Source organism: Mobula hypostoma, chromosome 7, assembly GCF_963921235.1.
Source record: "Mobula hypostoma chromosome 7, sMobHyp1.1, whole genome shotgun sequence".
NCBI classification, from domain to species: domain Eukaryota; kingdom Metazoa; phylum Chordata; class Chondrichthyes; order Myliobatiformes; family Myliobatidae; genus Mobula; species Mobula hypostoma.
In genome coordinates this window covers 16,264,978-16,284,414 of record NC_086103.1, presented here as the reverse complement: position 1 = coordinate 16,284,414, position 19,437 = coordinate 16,264,978, and the positions used below count along the sequence as shown (strand labels likewise).

Genomic DNA, 19,437 nt, shown 5'->3' with positions numbered 1-19,437 from the left:
CGCAGCCCCCCGGGGAGTCGGAGTTTGGTGGGTGAGACTCCGGGGAGTCGGAGCTCGGTGGGAGAGACCCCACCGCCCCCCAGGGAGTCGAAGACACCCCGCGGCCCCCCGGGGAGTCGGAGCTCGGTCGAAGAGACCCCACGGCCCCCCGGGGAGTCGGAGTTCGGTCGGAGAGACCCCACGGCCCCCCGGGGAGTCGGAGTTCGGTCCGAGAGACCCTGCGACCCCCAGGGGAGTCGGTGTTCGGTGAGAGAGACCCTGCAGCCCCCCGGGGAGTCAGAGCTCGGTTGGAGAGACCCCCGCCGCCCCCCAGGGAGTCGAAGAGACCCCGCGGCCCCCCGGGGAGTCAGAGAGACCCCGCGGCTCCCCCGGGGAGTCGGAGTTCGGTCAGAAAGACCCCGCGGCCCCCCGGGGAGTCGGAGGTCAGTCAGAGAGACTCCGGGGAGTTGGTGTTCGGTCGGAGAGACCCGGGGGAGTCGGTGAGAGAGACCCCACGGCCCCCCGGGGAGTCGGAGCTCGGTCGGAGAGACCCCGGGGAGTCGGAGTTCGGTGAGAGAGACCCTGCAGCCCCTCAGGGAGTCGGTGTGCCAAGTTCAAAGCTGCCCTTTCTGTAAGCAAGCTCGTTTGTTCTTTCCCATGACCGTGTGGGTTTCTCCAGGTGCCCCAGTGTCCAAAGACACGCCGGTTAGTAGGTTAATTGGTCACTGGTCTGCCTCAATGACTAATGTCCACTGGCACTTACATCGTGAAGTGTTTTGGGAGGCTGGTGATGAAACTTATCAACCCCTGCCTGGGAGGTGACTTGGATCCAATCCAATTTGCCTAACTGAGTAACAGATCCACGGCAGATGCCATCTCGTTAGCCCTCCACACGACATCTGGACAGCGAAGATGCAAACATCAGGATGCTCTTTATTGACTACAGCTCAGTATTCAATACCATCACCCCCTCAAAACCAATCACTAAGCTCCCAGACCTTGGCCTCAATACCTCCTCATGCAGTTGGATCCTCGATTTGCTCATGTCTAGATCCCAGTCGGTACAGAGTGGCAACAACATTTCCACGATCTCCATCATCACAGCTATTTTACCCCCCTGCTCTTCTCACTTTACGCCTTTGACTGTGTGGCTAAGCACAGCTCCAACATCCCTTACAAGTTTGCTGACGACACCACTGTTGGGGGCTGAATCAAAAGTGGTAATGAATCAGCGTACAGGAAGGAGATTGAAATCTGGCTGAGTGGTGTCATAACAACAACCTCTCACTCAATGTCGGCAAGACCAAGGAACTGATTGTAGGCTTCAGGAGAGGGAAATCAAGGTCCATCAGCCAGTACTCAACAGAGGATGAAAGGTGGAGAAGATCAGTAACTTTAAATTCCAGGGTGTCACTATCTCAGAAGACCTGTCCTGGACCCATCATAGAAATGCAATAGCAAAGAAAGCACGACAGACCCTCTCCTTCCTTCAGAGGCTTCGGAGATTCTTCATGGCATCTTCTGTAGATGTGCGGTGGAGAGTGTATTGACCGGCTACATCACGGCCTCTTATGGAAACCCGAAAGCCTTTGAACAGAAAATCCTACAAAAGATCGTGGACTTGGCCCAGTACATCACGGGTAAAGCCCTCCCAACTATTGAGAACATCTACAGGAAACACTGTCGGAGGAAAGCAGCATCATATCATCAGAGATCCTCATCACCCAGGCCAAGCTCTGTTCTCACTGCTGCCTTCAAATAAAAGGTACAAGAGCCTCAGGACTCCCACCGCCAGGTTCAAGAACAGTTACTACCCTTCAAACATCAGGCTCTTGAACAAAAGAGGATAATTACACCCACTTGCCCAACCTTTGAGATGTTCCCACAACCATTGATCTCACTTTAAGGACTCTTTATCTCGTTATCTCATGTTCTTGTTCTTAATTGCTATTTAAGCCAATAAAAAGTATTCACCCCCTTTGGAAGTTTTCATGTTTTATTGTTTTACAACATTGAATCACAGTGGATTTAATTTGGCCTTTTTTGACATTGATCAACAGAAAAAGACTCTTTCGTGTCAAAGTGAAAACAGATCTCTACAAAGTGATCGAAATTAATTACAATTACTAAACACAAAATAATTGATTGCATAAGTATTCACCCCCTTCAAGTCAGTGTTTAGTAGATGCACCTTTGGCAGCAATTACAGCCTCAAATCTGTGTGGATAGGTCCCTGTCAGCTTTTCTCCCCCTTCTTCTTTACAAAACTGCTCAAGCTCTGTCAGATTGCATGGGGATCGTGAATGAACAGCCCTTTTCAAGTCCAGCCACAAGTTCTCAATTGGATTGAGGTCTGGACTCTGACTTGGCCACTCCAGGACATCAACTTTGTTGTTTTTAAGCTATTCCTGTGTAGCTTTGGCTTTATGCCTGGGGTCATTGTCCTGCTGGAAAACAAAACGAATCTTCTCCCAAGTCAGTTCCCTTGCATATTGCATCAGGTTTTCCTCCAGGACTTCCCTGTATTTTTCACAAGCCTTCCAGGGCCTGCTGCAGTGAAGCATCCCCACAGCATGATGCAACCTCCATCATGCTTCAAGGTAGGGATGGTGTGGTGTGTTTTTGATGATGTGCGGTGTTTGGCCAAAAAGCTCAGTTTTGGTTTCATCAGATCATAGAACTTTCCAGCTGACTTCAGAATCTCCCACATACCTTCTGGCAAACTGGCTGAGATTTCATGAGAGTTTTTTCAACAGTGGTTTTCTCTTTGCCACTCTCCCATAAAGCTGTGACTGGTGAAGCACCCGGGCAACAGTTGTTGTATCACAGTCTCTCCCATCTCAGCCACTGAAGCTTGTAACTCCTCCAGAGTTGTCATAGGTCTCTTGGTGGCCTCTCTCACTAGTCCCCTTCTTGCACGGTCACTCAGTTTTTGAGGACGGCCTGCTCTAGGCAGATTTACAGCTGTGTCATATTCTTTCCACTTGATGGTTGACTTAACTGTACTCCAAGGGATACTTAGTGACTTGGAAATTTTCTTGTATCCAGCTCCTGACTTGTATTTTTCAGTAACTTTTCATGGAGCTGCTTGGAGTGTTCTTTTGTCTTCATGGTGTAGTTTTTACCAGGATACTGACTCACCAGCAGTTGGACCTTCCAGATACAGGAGTATTTTTACTACAACCTTGACTGCACACAGGTGATCTCCATTTAACTAATTATGTGACTTCTAAAACCAAATAGCTGCACCAGCGATGATTTGGTGTGTTATATTAAAGGGGTTGAATACTCATACAATTTTGTGCTTTATATTCAATGTTATAAAGCAATAAAACATGAAAACTTCCAAGGAGGGTGAATATCTTTTTAATAGCAACTGTATACATTTTATATACATCTGCAGATTCCCTACTGCACTCCAGTTGATCTTTCATTGAACTATAGATTTAAAAATATCTGTTTTATATATTTTTTTTTCTATAGACTAGCTGTATTTGCTTACAGGAGCAAATCTCAGGCTTGTTTCTGGTGACAGATGTGTACAGTCATTATAACATTTACTCTGACCTTTGTAATTTCTCCTGTGGTTAGGCTAGTGTTCGACAGGTGGGTTGCTGGGTGCTGTGACTTGTTGAGGTGGGGGGGTCAGTAAATAATGTGTGGAATGGGGGGGTCCCACACTGTGTAAATAATGTGTGGAATGGGGGGGTCTCACACTGTGTAAATAATGTGTGGAATGGGGGGGTCTCACACTGTGTAAATAATGTATGGAATGGGGGGGTCCCACACTGTAAATAATGTATGGAATGGGGGGGGGTCCCACACTGTAAATAATGTGTGGAATGGGGGGGGTCTCACACTGTGTAAATAATGTATGGAATGGGGGGTCCCACACTGTAAATAATTTGTGGAATGGGGGGTCTCACTGTGTAAATAATGTGTGGAATTGGGGGGGTCTCACACTGTGTAAATAATGTGGGGAATGGGGGGGGTCCCGCACTGTGTAAATAATTGTTGGAATGGGGGGTGTCACACTGTGTAAATAATGTGGGGTATGGGGGATGTCCCACACTGTAAATAATGTATGGAATTGGGGGGGGTCCCACAATGTGTAAATAATGTGTGGAATGGGGGGGTCTCATACTATGTAAATAATGTGTGGAATGGGGGGGTCCCACACTGTGTAAATAATGTGTGGAATGCGGGGGTCCCACACTGTGTAAATAATGTGTGGAATGGGGGGGTCCCACACTGTGTGAATAATGTGGGAATGGGGAGGTCCCACACTGTGTGAATAATGTGTGCAATAGGGGGGTCCCACACTGTGTAAATAATGTGTGGAATTGGGGAGGGTCCCACACTGTGTAAATAATGTGGGGAATGGGGGGGTGTCACACTGTAAATAATGTGGGGAATGGGGGGTCCCACACTGTGTAAATAATGTGGGGAATGGGGGTGGTCCCACACTGTGTAAATAATGTGTGGAATGGGGGGGTCCCACACTGTGTAAATAATTGTTGGAATGGGGAGTGTCACACTGTGTAAATAATGTGGGGTATGGTGGGTGTCCCACACTGTAAATAATGTATGGAATTGGGGGGGTCCCACAATGTGTAAATAATGTGTGGAATGGGGGTGGTCCCACACTGTGTAAACAATGTGTGGAATTTTGGAGGGTCCCACACTGTGTAAATAATGTGGGGAATGGGGGGGTGTCACACTGTGTAAATAATGTGTGGAATGGGGGGGTCTCACACTGTGTAAATAATGTGGTGAATGGTGGGGTCTCACACTGTGTAAATAATGTGTAGAATGGGGGGGTCCCACGGTGTGTAAATAATGTATGGAATGGGGGTGGTCCCACACTGTGTAAATAATGTGTGGAATGGGCGGGTCCCACACTGTGTAAATAATGTGGGGAATGGGGGGTGTCCCACACTGTGTAAATAATGTGTGGAATGGGGGGGGTCCCACACTGTGTAAATAATGTGTGGAATGGGCGGGTCCCACACTGTGTAAATAATGTGGGGAATGGGGGGTGTCCCACACTGTGTAAATAATGTGTGGAATGGGGGGGGTCCCACACTGTGTAAATAATGTGTGGAATGGGGGGGGGTCCCACACTGTGTAAATAATGTGTGGAATGGGGGGGTCCCACACTGTGTAAATAATGTGTGGAATGGGGGGGGGTCCCACACTGTGTAAATAATGTGTGGAATGGGGGGGGGTCCCACACTGTGTAAATAATGTGTGGAATGGGGGGGTCCCACACTGTGTAAATAATGTGTGGAATGGGGGGGGTCCCACACTGTGTAAATAATGTGTGGAATGGGGGGGGTCCCACACTGTGTAAATAATGTGGGGAATGGGGGGGTCCCACACTGTGTAAATAATGTGTGGAATGGGGGGGTCCCACACTGTGTAAATAATGTGTGGAATGGGGGGGTCTCACACTGTGTAAATAATGTGGGGAATGGGGGGGGGTCCCACACTGTGTAAATAATGTGTGGAATGGGGGGGGTCCCACACTGTGTAAATAATGTGTGGAATGGGGGGGTCCCACACTGTGTAAATAATGTGTGGAATGGGGGGGGTCCCACACTGTGTAAATAATGTGTGGAATGGGGGGGTCCCACACTGTGTAAATAATGTGGGGAATGGGGGGGTCCCACACTGTGTAAATAATGTGTGGAATGGGGGGGTCCCACACTGTGTAAATAATGTGTGGAATGGGGGGGTCTCACACTGTGTAAATAATGTGGGGAATGGGGGGGGGTCCCACACTGTGTAAATAATGTGGGGAATGGGGGGGGGAGGTCACCCATTTTGCAAACTAAGCAGTGACGTGGTGAGCTTGTGGGTGTTGTTATGGGTGCCATGTTACTCTGCGCTGGGCGTGTGTGACCCTGGCTCTGATGTGTCTGGGCAGGTGAGCAAGCGGAAGGCGGCGGCGAGGTTGGCGTTGCTGCGAACGGCGGGTTTGGAGGTGGACGTCTGGGTCAGTAGCACCATGTCGCAGGCGCAGGAGGAGCTGGAGCGCGAAAGAAGGCTGAGCGAGGCCCGTGTCTCCAACGGAGGTCCCGAGGTGAGAGACCTCTCCCTCCAAACACACTCCTGTGGACCCTACTCACTGACCCCCCCCCACCCTGACACCACACCACCTCTCTGCCATTGTCGCAGCGCCCATCGTATGAGCAGACAGAATCAGAGTGGTACCTTCAGGCTTTAGCTCTTCGAGGCTTCAGTCTGAGAAAGCAAAGGAAAGAAAAGCTCAAGTTATTTTATATCTGTTCAGCTTGGTAATGGCGACAGGCAGGATAGTGAAATGCGCCTCTTCCGGGGTGTGAGAGGGCAGGGAGACCTCCAGTGTCCCTGACAACTACAACTGTGAGAAGTGCATCCAGCTGCAGCTTCTAACATTCCGCGTTAAGGAAGTGGAGCTGGAACTGGATGAACTCCGGATCATTTGGGAAGCTGAAAGGGAGAGAGATGGAATATATAGAGAGGTAATTACATCCAAGGTGCAGGACACAGGAATCTGGGTGACAGTCAGGAAGGGGAAAGGGGTTAAGGAGACAGTGCAGAGTACCCCAGTGGCCATCCCCCTCAACAACAGGTTTCGGCACTGTCAGGGTGAGGGGGGAGGTGGGGCTGACCTAACAGAGGAAAGTCACAGTGCTCGGGTCTCTGGCACTGAGTTTGGCACTGTGACTTAGACGGGAATGAGGAAGATCACTGTGGTGATCGGGGTTTTGTTAGTTAGGGGAATGGACAGGAGGTTCTGTGGGAGAGATACCTCAGGATCCGGGATATCTCAGATCGAGTCCTCGGCATTCTTAAGTTGGAGGGTGAACAGCCAGAAGTCGTGGTCCATGGAGGTACCAATGATAAGGGTAGGACGAGTGATGAGGTTCTGCATAGGGAGTTAGGTGCTAAGTTAAGGGGCTGGACTTCCAGGGTTGTGATCTCAGGATTGCTACCCATTCCATGTGCTAGTGAGGCCAGAAATAGGAAAATTATACAGTTTAAGGAATTAGTGTAGGAGTAGTTAGGGGTAGTAGGGTTTAAACTAGAGTTGTAGGAAGATGGAAACCAGAGTGCCAGAATAGTTAGTGGAGAGGTTGTGGAGGCAGATGTTTGTAAGACCTCAGACAAAGTTATGAATCGAAAGGCTGAGCATGGTGCAACAAAATCGGAAAGGGTGACAGGACTTTAGTAGTCATGCGCGGTATACAGAATAAGGTAGATGAACTTGCAGAAAAGTTGCAGATTGGCAGGAATGATGTCATAGGCATCACTGAATCATGGCTGAAAGATTATAGCTGGGAGCTGATTGGCAGAAGGCAAAGAGTTGGAATAAAGCGAGTCTTTTCTGACTGGCTGCCGGTGACTAGTGGTGTTTCACAGAGTTCTATGTTGGGATTGATTCTTTTTACGTTAGTTGTCAATGATTTGGGTGATGGAATTGATGGCTTTGTTGCAAAGTTTGCAGACGATATGAAGATAGCTGGAGGGGCAGGTAGTTTTGAGGAAGTAGCGAGGCTACAGAAGGACAGACATTAGGAGAATGGGCAAAGAAGTGGCAGATGGAATACAGTGTTGGGAATTGTATGGTCGTGTACTTTGACAGAAGAAATGAAAAGGTTCTAAATGGGGAGAAAATGCAAAGATCTGAGGCACAAAGAGACCTGCGAGTCCTTATGCAGGTTTCTGAAAGGTTAATTTGCAGGTTGAATCTGTGGTGAGGAAGGTAAATGTTAGCATTCTTTCTTTCTTTCTTAATCTTTTTATTGATTTAAAAGGAACATAAGTACAAACAAGAGGAGAATTATCTCAAATATATATATCAATAACAATACAAACCGAGATTAAGATAGACATTATCGAAATCATACATATTGTTAAGCTAGTATAAAATATATAATAAAAAAGAAAACAGCAATTCTCCTCTTAGCAGTTCATGAAGAGGGAAGAAAAAATGTTGAATTTTAAATGACGAAAAAAAACCCACACTACACTATATAAAAAAAAAACAAAAGAAGGGACTGGGCAGAGTAATTAGAAGAGTAATATTTCAAATTAAAAGAAAATATTGAATAAAAGGTCACCAGATTTGCTCAAATTTAAAGGATGTATCAAATGTGCGACTTATTTTCTCTAAACTTAAACAGGACGTAATGGAGGAGGGCCAATAAAAGACCGTAGGTGGATTAGAATCCTTCCACTTCAATAAAATGGCTCTCCTATCCAATAAAGTGAAAAAGGCTATCATACATTGAGCGGAAACAGGAATATTTCCTGTTTCTGATGGGATAATCCCAAAAATTGCCGTAAGCAAATTAGGTTGTAGATCCGGGTCCAAAACTCTTGATAGTGTTTTAAAAATATCTCTCCAAAAGTTATTTAGCTTTATACAAGACCGATACACATGAGTTAAAGTGGCCAGCTCAGTACAACATCTTTCACAAATAGGATTGATAATTGGAAAAAATATGCACTAGTTTATCCTTTGACATATGGGCCCAATGCACAACCTTGAACTGTATCAAGGAATAACTGGCACAAATAGATGAGTTATTAACCAAATGACAAATTTTACTCCATTGGTTATCTGAAAATGAGTCTTGAAACAATGTTAGCATTCATTTCAAGAGGACTAGAATATAAAAGCAAGGCTGTAATGTTGAAACTTTATAAAGCACTGGTAAGGCCTCATTTGGAGTATTGTGAGCAGTTTTGAGCTCTTTATCTTAGAAAGGATGTGCTGAAACTGGAGAGGATTCAAAGGCGGTTTATGAAAATGATTCCACGATTGAATGGCTTGTCACGTGAAGAGTGATTGATGACTCTGGGCCTGTATTCATTGGAATTCAGAAGAATGAGGGGTGACCTCATTGAAACCAATCGAATGGTGAAAGACCTTGATAGAGTGGATGTGGAGAGGATGATTCCTATGGTGGGATAGTCTAAATCCAGAATACACAGCCTCAGAATAGAGGGACGTCCTTTTAGAACAGAGATGAGGAGGAATTTCTTTAATTAGAGAGTGGTGAATCTGTGGAATTCATTGCCACAGGCAGCTGTGGAAGCCAAGTCGATATTGTATATCTAAGGCAGACATTGATAAATTCTTGCTTAGTCAGAGCACGAAGGGATATGGGGAGAAGGCAGGGGATTGGGGCTGAGAGGAAAATTGGACCAGCCATGGTGAAATGGCAGAGCAGACTCGATGGGCCAAATAGTCTAATCCTGTTCCTATATCTTATGGTCTTTCGGTGTTCACAGTTTACTGAGTTGGATTTCGCCGACTTTGAAGAGTTTGAGGATGGCAGCGAGAGTCCGGAAGAAAATCAGGAGCAGGCTCACGTATCTGGTCCTCGTCTCTACCCTGTGCACTGCACTGCGCTCTACAGTTACCAGGTATATGCAGCACCCCTTCCACAGTGTAACCCTCCATCAGTACCACCCCCTCTTTAACAAAAGTATCAACGCTTATTCACACAAAAATATCAGCAATTCCAGCTGAGCAGGTGTTCGTACAGCCGGGATCATCTCCATGCCCCTGAGCCTCTTTGACACCTACCATGATGGCATGGGTTCCAGTCTCCCTGGCATCTGAAGCACCATGTCTAGCCAAGGCTACACCCCGTACCCACAGCAGTTCCCTGAAAGCAGCGCAGCTGATGCTGTCCGCTGGAAGCCGCGTGCCCTCCTACAGGCAACATCCCTGGCGGGGAAACTGTGTCGCCAGTCCATGCCATTTTGGGGGCCTAACCTATTCAATCTTTCCTTATAACTCATGTCTGCCAGACTCGGCAACATCCTTGTAAATTTTCTCTGTACTCTTTCAACCTTGTTTACATCTTTCTTGCAGGTAGGTGACCAAAACTACACACGATACTCCAAATTAGGCCACACCAATGTCTTCAACAACTTCAACATAACATCCCAACTCCCGCACTCAATACATTGATTAATGAAGGCCAGAGTGCCTAAAGCTTTCTTTACGACCCTATCTACCTGTGACACAACTTTCAATGAATTATGGACCTGTATTCCCAGATCCCTTTGTTCAACCACACTCCGACCACTCACTGTGTAAGACCTAGCCTGTTTGGTCCTACCAAAGTGCAATAGATTAGATTAGATTATGAGGACACTCAGTCCTCTTTTATTGTCATTTAGTAATGCATGCATTAAGAAATGATACAATGTTCCTCCAGAATGATATCACAGAAACACAGGACAGACCAAGACTAAAAAAACTGACAAAAACCACAGAATTATAACATGTAGTTACAACAGTGCAAAGCAATACCATAATTTGATAGCGAGCAGACCATGGGCATGGTAAAAAAAAAAAAAGTCTCAAAGTCCTGATAGCCCCATCATCTCACACAGATGGTAGAAGGGAGACACTCTCCCTGCCATGAACCTCCAGCGCCGCAAACTTGCCGATGCAGCACCCTGGAAGCACCCGACCACAGCCGACTCTTGAGTCCGTCCAAAAACTTCGAGCCTCCGACACCGAGCACCATCTCTGCCAAGCGCTTTGACACCGGCCCCAGCCGCCAGCAACAGGCAAGGCCGAGGATTCAGGGCCTTCCCCTCTGGAGATTCTCGATCGCACAGTAGCAGCGGCAGCGAAACAGGCATGTTAGAAGTTTCTCCGGATGTTCCTCCATGCTTCTCACGTCTGTCTCCATCAAATCAGGATTGTGCACAGCCCCTACTTGACAAATAACAGATATTCATCACCGGAGTGGCTGCTGCGCGTTGCGTCGCGTCGCCATCTTCTCCTCCCTCCCTAGTATAGCACTTGTCTGCATTAAATCCTATCCACCATTTTTCAGCCCATTTACCCAGCCCTTCTTTTGAAGGACAGGAATGGACTGAGCAGCCCCTTGCAGACCCGACCAGCAGTCAGTGGTCAGCTTCCTCCAGCAGTCCTTCACCAACTGCTGGATCTTCTCCATTACGGCAGGCTCCTCACTGTAACCACACTCCTCACTGTGGTTCCAACTCAGTGCCAGGGTCGACAAAGTCTGCCATCTCGACTTTGAAAGAGTCCCCTCTTGCCCCCTCCCCGCATCCTAAGCCCTCGTCACGTCACCCTACTAGCAGTCAATGCCTCCACCTGACATGCCCGCCCCACTCCTCCCAGCAGCCCGGTGGGAGACCCCACCATGGGCATGGGCACTGCCCCATCCCCGGGACCGGTGGCAGAGTGAGGCCCTGGCACCTCTGGATCTGGAATCCTTGCCTGGGGATGGGCAGGGCAGGTGCCCCCACCCCACCCACCCAGTACCATAAACTCTGAACACAGAGCTGACAGTCACCCAAGGGACTCCAGGAGTCTCTTAAATTGGTGCTCACCCCTCACTGTGGTTCCAATGGGAAGGCTGCACTGCAGGAACTACCCCTCCCCAGGATCAGTGACAGAGGGAGGCTCCCAGAGGTGGGGCAGAGCGGGCCCCCCCCCACCACCGCCGCGCTGTCCACCAACACCCAGCACTGTACACTCAGAACTCAGAGCAGACAGCCCACTAACCCTCCTGGAGCTGGAACAGAGGCCGTGCACACCTCACCAGTCCCCTCCCTCCTCACCTGTTGGGACACCCTCCCTCTGAAACCCTGCGTGGGACGGCAATCCAGGAATACTCCGTACACCAGAGCTGGACACTCCTCGGCACAGCATTTAGCCTTGATTGAGGCAACAATCCCACTGGCGACCCCCGTACCCGCGGGCGACCCCTGTACCCACAGGGCTTTGCCCCTCCCCAAGGAATATGAACCGTTAGTGTATAGTCTTAACTGAAGGCAGGTCTGCCTCCCCACACGGCCCCTCCCCAGCCTAGAGGATCCACGTTCAGGAGATGCCACCCCAGAGGGCCCCAGTACGACTGGGCTATCCTCTTGCTCTTTTTTTGGGGGGGGGGCATTCTCCAAGCATGCGGCCTTAACCAGGGGTAAATCCTCCTCCTGGTGTGGCCCCTGATCTCCAGACTTAGGGGACACATCTCTCCGAGTTTTGAGACCATAAAAATGCTGAGGCACGCTGACCTCCGTTCCAGAGGCATCCTCAGCCTCCGGCATCACCTTCCCTCGCCCGGCTTCCCCAGGCCTTTGCTGTATCTCAGATGCCACAGGGCCGTCCGTGTCCAGTTCAACAGAAACCACCCGTTCCTTCTCCGTGGAAGAAGCCTTCAGATTCTTCTTTCATTCTTTTTCTCTGCTTTCCGCACCGATCCCCGACTTCTAATGCCACTGGCACAGTCGGGGAGGGGGGGAAGACGGGATGGAACAGCGGGTGAGGGGGTTTAGCGGGCAAAGACCTGGGGAAGTCTCACCCTGTGCCTCTGAGGCAGAGTTGGCAGCCTGGCAGTTTAGGCAATTCTTCCAAATGTGCCCAAACTCTCTGCAGGCGTGGCATCGCAGATGGCCTGTGGCCCATAGGACGGTGTAACAACGCCCCTGGAGCCGTTCCTGGACGTCCCCTGTCCGCTGCAGCTACATCAGAAGGCAGCGCTGAAAGGAGAAAGCTGTTCAAAGCCCTGCGGCCGTGCCCTGTGCGTATTGGCGTGATTTTTGACCTCAGCTCACCCAGAGAGCGCGGGAGGGGCAGGGGCGCCACATCAGGGATTATGCCAGAGAGTACAACCTTCTGTACGGGGGCCAACACCACCTCCAACCGCAGGAAACCCTCCCCACCCTCAGGGCCAGAAACACATCTCTCACTGACCTCAAATAGAAAATAGTTTTCCCCGTTCAAAACCGCTGCTGCAATAATGTCCTCGCAAAACCCATGGCTTTTACAGCGGCGTTCCTGCCGACTGAAGCAGGTACAGTACACTGCACAGCATTTTTAATCAGTGACCCTCTTCACAAACAGTAACCCCCGAACCCGCAGCCTCCTCGTACAGCTGCAGTGTCTACATCTCGGAGGCGCAGTCCGCCATGATGGTCACTGCGCGGTCTGAAATGCAACAGCCCTGTGGGATTGTATGCAGTCCGACAGCCAGCAAGAATCTGACAGAAAGCAGCTGGCAGAGGGAGGGAGAAGCTGGAAAGGCTGTGGGCAGGCAGGGAGGTCCGTGCAGTGTTCATACTCACCACCATCTGTGCCGCTGCAGAAACGAAGACCTCTCCTGGGCCGCCCCGCTCTTCCTCCAACTGTCCAGAGTCCAAAGCCCTCTTCACCCAGTCACCCTGGACCAGGCACTCCAAACGGAAAGGGTTTGCCGCTGTCACTAAACAGAATAAAACCGTCCCCGCTCCCAACAAAGTTTAGACTCAAAATGTTTGCAAACTGCCAGCGGCAGCTGCTGCTCAGCGTTCGAGAGACATGAGCCAAGAAATGTCACAAAACAGAGTCCTTCCAGGAAAGAAGCTGATCTAGTCTGCTGCCAAGATGACAATCCACAGCCCCAAAGCCTTCAGGCAATCTCCAGATATCTTCTTTCAGGATTTTGCTGCAAATGTTTCAACTTTAGGAGAGAGCTCTAACAGTGTGACCCTCAGCACTTTCAGGAACCCCATCACCAGGTCACTGGGAGACATTCCTCTCATCTCCACCGACCAATCCTGTCACTCCATGATCCCGCTGTCCCTCTCGTCCCCGGCTTGATCACTATCTCCCCTGCTGAGCCTCTGAGAACCACAGTGTTGGAGCGTCTGAGGTTCATTCTCATGTGTCCCTTCCACCCCCTCTTGCTGTCCCCACGTCCTTCCGGGTACACAGCCCAGCACTGGGTACCCTCTCCCCACTGGGCCAGCAGCCCGAGCCGCTGACCATTCCGCATGTCTCCAACCACAGGCCGTGCAAGCCGATGAACTGACCATCACGCAGGGTGAGGCCCTCGAAGTGATTGAGGATGGTGACACAGAGGGCTGGGTGAAGGTGAGTTATCTCCTTGCTCTTGCCTCCAGTCCATCAGCTGGGAGCAATCCTCATTCAAAATCAACTGAGCTTGGGATATCTTCTGGTCTCTGTGACTCTGCTGGTCCTTGTAGCTGTGTGTGCTGAGAGTCTCTGATCCTTCTAACTGTGCTGGGAGTCTCTGCTGGTCCTTGTAGCTGTGCTGGGAGTCTCTTGGTCCTTGTAGCTGTGCTGGGAGTCCCTGATCCCTGTAACTGTGCTGGGAGCCTCTGCTGGTCCTTGCAGCTGTGCTGGGAGTCTCTGCTGGTCCTTGCAGCTGTGCTGGGAGTCTCTGCTTGTCCTTGTAACTGTGCTGGGAGTCTCTTGGTCCTTGTAGCTGTGCTAGGAGTCTCTGCTGGTCCTTGTAGCTGTGCTGGGAGTCTCTGTTGGTCCTTGTAGCTGTGCTGGGAGTCTCTGCTGTTCTTTATAGCTGTGCTGGGAGTCTCTGCTGGTCCTTGTAGCTATGCTGGGACTCTCTGCTGGTCTTGAGGGTGCCAGGAGTCTCTGGTCCTTGTAATTGTTTTGGGATTCTCTGCTGGGAATCTCTGCTAGTACATGTAGCTGAGCTGGGAATCCCTGCTGGTTGTTTGACTGAGCTGGGAATCCCTGCTGGTCGTTTGACTGAGTTGGGAATCCCTGCTGGTCACTTGACTGAGCAGGGAATCCCTGCTGGTCACTTAACTGAGCTGGGAATCCCTGCTGGTCACTTGACTGAACTGGGAATCTGCTGGTCTCTTTGGCTGAACTGGGAATCACTGCTGGCCCCTGTGGCTGATCTGGTCATCTCTGGCTCCTGTGACGTTGGGAATCTCTGCTGGTCCTATTGCCTGTGCTGGAGTCTCTGTTGGTCCCTGTGGGTGAGCTAGGAATATTCTGACTGTGCTGGGAATCTCTGCTGGTCCCTGTAACTGAGCTGGGAATCTCTGGTTGCTGTGATTGTGTGTGGTCCGTGTGGTTGTGCTGGGATGTGGCCCATCAGCAATGGAGTTGAGAGCTGTGTGGTGTGTCTGTACCCCTGACTGGTCTGGAATGTGGGTAGAGTGACATTGCAATCCCCATCTCCCTAACAAAATGCTGAAGGAATTTCTTGTGTTTTTGACCATCTGTAGTCAGCCCCTGGGGTCTGCTGTTTGCTTTGACGTTGAATCTGATCAGATTTCTGACCCAAACTTGCACTTGTGCTGTGATGTTCTAGGCCAGGGTGGCATTGTTGGAAACAGTGAATGGAAGAAAGTTTTAAATGGAATTTACAGGATGGTGAAGGTGGCGTGCCCGTCTTCATTGTTACAGACGTTGAGAACGAGTCAGGAAATCATGTTGCAGTTGGGTTGAACTTTTGTTCAACTACAATGGAGCAGTATGTACAGTTCTGATGCCCTATTATAGGAAGGATGTCAAGGGTGTAGAAGAGGTTTAACGGGACGCTGCCTGGATTAGTTGGCATGTGCTATCACGAGAGGTTGGACAGCTTGGGTTGTTTTCTCTGGAGCGCCGGAGGCTGAGGGGAGATCTGAGAGATCTCTCAGATTATGAGAGGCAGAGATGGAGTGGACAGAGTATCTTTCCCCAAGGGTTGAAATGTCTAATTTCAAAGGTTCCTCCAGCATTGAAGGTGAGAGGGGTAAGTTTAAAGGAAATGTAGTAATAAAAATAATTTTATTTCTAGAGCACTTTTCACACAGACAATGTGGGTCAAAGTGATTTACAATGGGATACAATGCAAACCTGAAAATAAAATGACAATAAACATGAAAATAAAAGAGAGAACAATGTTAGTTAAAAACAAGATTAAGTAAATAGGTTTTGAGCTGGTGTTTAGAATGCCAACTGAGTCTGCATCCCTATAGTTTTAGATACTGAATTCCACATTTTTGGAGCATAGTTCAGAAAAGCTGACCTGACCATCTTTTGAGGAAGATTGTTTAAATTTAAGAAACTGACAAGAGAAACCTGACACCTCAAGCAGGATTACAAAACAAAAATGATTCTGTGATGTACTCCAGTCCCAGACCATTGACAGCTTTAAAAACAAGCAAGAAAACTTTTAAAATTATTGCTAAAAGGTCAGGAAGCCAATGCAGAGTAGCTCGTACAGGAATGATATGTTCCCTCATTCTAGTTTTGGTTAAAAGTCTCACAGTGGTGTTCTGAATCAGTCAGTCAATAGATTGCTTTGGAAGGCCAACCAAAAGTGCGTGACAGTAATCTACTCTATTGGGTTAGATTAGGTGTGAATTAGTTTTCAGTAAAGCGAGGCGTACAGGGCAAGTATGTGGTGGGTGACTGGAATGGTGGTGGAGGCAATACGAAGGTGATGGACATTGGAACAGACAGGACCCGGAGGGATGTGCATTGTGTACAGGCAGAAGGCATTCATTTATTCAGCATTGAGGTCAGCACAGATTGGGGGGGGGACTTGTTCCACAGATGGGAGGGGGTCGTGGTTAAATGCATGTACGCCCCTCTCCCACAGGCTCGGAACTTCTCGGCACAGGTCGGCTACATTCCGGAGAGTTACCTTCAGTTCCCGAGTGGAGCCAATCCCAGCAGGAACTCCTCAGACATTCAGGACATGAGTTGGAATTTCTCACCCGGTGGCTCCACAGAGCAGGCGTCATCTGGAGGTGGGTCACTGAGGGAGGGTCACACTGTGGGAGGGGCGGTACTGAGGGAGGGTCACACTGTGGGAGGGGTGGTACTGAGGGAGGGGTGGTACTGAGGGAGGGTCACACTGTGGGAGGGGTGGTACTGAGGGTGGGTCACACTGTGGGAGGGGCGGTACTGAGGGAGGGTCACACTGTGGGAGGGGCGGTACTGAGAGAGGGTCACACTGTGGGAGGGGTGGTACTGAGGGAGGGGTGGTACTGAGGGAGGGTCACACTGTGGGAGGGGTGGTACTGAGGGAGGGTCACACTGTGGGAGGGGCGGTACTGAGGGAGGGTCACACTGTGGGAGGGGTGGTACTGAGGGAGGGTCACACTGTGGGAGGGGTGGTACTGAGGGAGGGTCACACTGAGAGGGGTGGTACTGAGGGAGGGTCACACTGTGGGAGGGGTGGTACTGAGGGAGGGTAACACTGAGAGGGGTGGTACTGAGGGAGGGTCACACTGTGGGAGGGGTGGTACTGAGGGAGGGTCACACTGAGGGAGGGGTGGTACTGAGGGAGGGTCACACTGTGGGAGGGGTGGTACTGAGGGAGTGTAACACTGAGAGGGGTGGTACTGAGGGAGGGTCACACTGAGAGGGGTGGTACCGAGGGAGGGTCACACTGTGGGGGGGGGCGGTACCGAGGGAGGGTCACACTGTGGGAGGGATGGTACTGAGGGAGGGTCACACTGGGAGGGGCGGTACTGAGGGAGAGTCACACTGTGGGAGGGGTGGTACTGAGGGAGGGTCACACTGTGGGAGGGGTGGTACTGAGGGAGGGTCACACTGTGGGAGGGGTGGTACTGAAGGAGGGTCACACTGAGGGAGGGGTGGTACTGAGGGAGAGTCACACTCTGGGAGGGGTGGTACTGAGGGAGGGTCACACTGTGGGAGGGGTGGTACTGTGGGAGTGTCACACTGTGGGAGGGGCGGTACTGTGGGAGGGTCACACTGTGGGAGGGGCGGTACTGAGGGAGGGTCACACTGTGGGAGGGGTGGTACTGAGGGAGGGTCACACTGTGGGAGGGGCGGTACTGAGGGAGGGTCACACTGTGGGGGGGGCGGTACCGAGGGAGGGTCACACTCTGGGAGGGGTGGTACTGTGGGAGGGTCACACTCTGGGAGGGGTGGTACTGAGGGAGGGTCACACTGTGGGAGGGGTGGTACTGAGAGAGAGGCTCAAACCTTTAGGAACTCTCTCCTAAAGTTGAAAATTTGTGGCAAAATCCCAAAGAAGAATTTTTGGGGCCATCAGGAGACTTTGGGAGTATGGAGTATCCTCTCAGCAGTGGACTGGACTGAAACATTTTCTTTGCCTGGAAAGTTTCTGTTTGATGAAGTTTTTCGGGCTGTGCCTATTCAGCGCTGAGCAGTGGGTGTGGGTGGCAGATTGCCAAAGTTTCGAGTCTAACTCTGCGGGGAGCAGGGATGGATTTATTCCGTTTGTAACAGAAAACTCCTCCTCTTCGGAGTGCTTAGCCCCAGGGGGGCTGCTGAAGAGGACTTTGGAGCAGCTGACAGAAGAACGGACTGGCTCTTCATTGTTTGTAGCCACATGGGAACGCTGAGGTTTTAACACCTCGCGGACTTCCCCTGCCTATCCACTCCATCCCGCCTCCTCTCTGAACTGTGCTCCTCTGGGTGTAGACTGTGTAATATCCCAGTCAGGGACTGACGCTGAGCGTGGGTTCAGGTGACGGGTGGGAAGGTGAAAAAGGAGAAGCACCTGAAGGCTTCTCCCCTGAGAGAAGGAGTGGGCAGGAGGTGTTGAACCAAGCTCGGAGTGGTCCTGTGGCTGTTGAGATTCAGGAAGAGCCTGGTTGTCAGAGGAGGGGAGGGAAGTGGTGCCTCTGAAATGGAGGTCGGCGTGCCTCAGCGTAGGTGTCCTGAAGACCAGGGTGCACTGGAGGAAGATTTACCCCGGTAAAGGCTGTATTCCCCTCACAGCTGGAGGATTGCCCTATGCTGGGGGGGGGGGCATCCCCAGAACATGCATCCTCTGGGCTGGTGAGAGGGGCTGTGTGGGGAGGGAGACGCCTTCAGCTGAGACAGCACACTCAGAACGAGCAGCAAAGGGCATTGCCTTTGGGTGGGGGGGGGGTCACCAGTGGGATTAATTTCCCAGATTGCCTTAATCGAGGCTAGATACTCTGCGAAGTAGTGTCTGGTCCATGAGGTGAACAGAGCAACCTTGGATCGCCATTCTGTGCAGCTAATCAGAGAGAGGATGTTCTGAGGGGTGAGGTGGGAGGGGACTCTGCTCGTGCTGATTCTGGGGAGGGTGCCAAGGATGTGGGGATGGGCATGGCCCAGCTTGTATCCTGGCTCTGGGTGTAATTCTGGACCCAGGGGTGGTGGGGCCTCCCTCTGTCACTGGTCCTGGGGATGGGATAGTGGCCATTGTGGGGTCTTCTGTTCGGGCTGCAGTGAGAAGTGAGGTGGTCACGTCGGGTGCGATGGATAGTGAGGAGAGCCTGGGACGCAGTGAGGGAATGGGGGAGGGGTGACTTGAAGCTGAGAAGGCAGACCAAGTCACGGGCTGTCCCTGTGGAGGAGATCCGGATGTCCGTGGTGGAGATCCGGATGTTTGTGGAGGAGATCCGGATGTTTGTGGAGGAGATCCGGATGTCCGTGGAGGAGATCCGGATGTTTGTGAAGGACTACCGGAGGAAACCTCTCAAGCCCGGTTGGCCACTGATCTCTGGTCAGATCAGGTCCAGTCTATCTGCATGATCCTCCAAAAGAAGGGGAGGGGAGCTGAGGCGACCCTTAAGGGGAGGGCCAATTAAGAGACTCCTGGAGTCCCTCGTGGGGGTGGGGGTCTACATGAGTCACCTCAGCTCCACCTCCAGCAGGGTGGCCATCTTGCTGGCCCCCTTTTCCGGTCGAGATAC

The 19,437-nt window shown here is 50.7% G+C and overlaps 1 protein-coding gene across 2 annotated transcripts in view; it reads left to right on the top strand.

Moving 5' to 3' along the window:
• LOC134349166 (F-BAR and double SH3 domains protein 1-like) overlaps positions 1–19,437 on the top strand; it is a 78,144-nt gene that overhangs the window by 39,625 nt on the left and 19,082 nt on the right. For both annotated transcript variants that reach the window (XM_063053092.1, XM_063053090.1), the window contains exons 13-16: positions 5,909–6,064; positions 9,265–9,399; positions 13,796–13,879; positions 16,371–16,521. In XM_063053092.1, the coding sequence (XP_062909162.1) occupies positions 5,909–6,064; positions 9,265–9,399; positions 13,796–13,879; positions 16,371–16,521 (526 nt within the window). The remainder of the gene's footprint in view (positions 1–5,908; positions 6,065–9,264; positions 9,400–13,795; positions 13,880–16,370; positions 16,522–19,437) is intronic.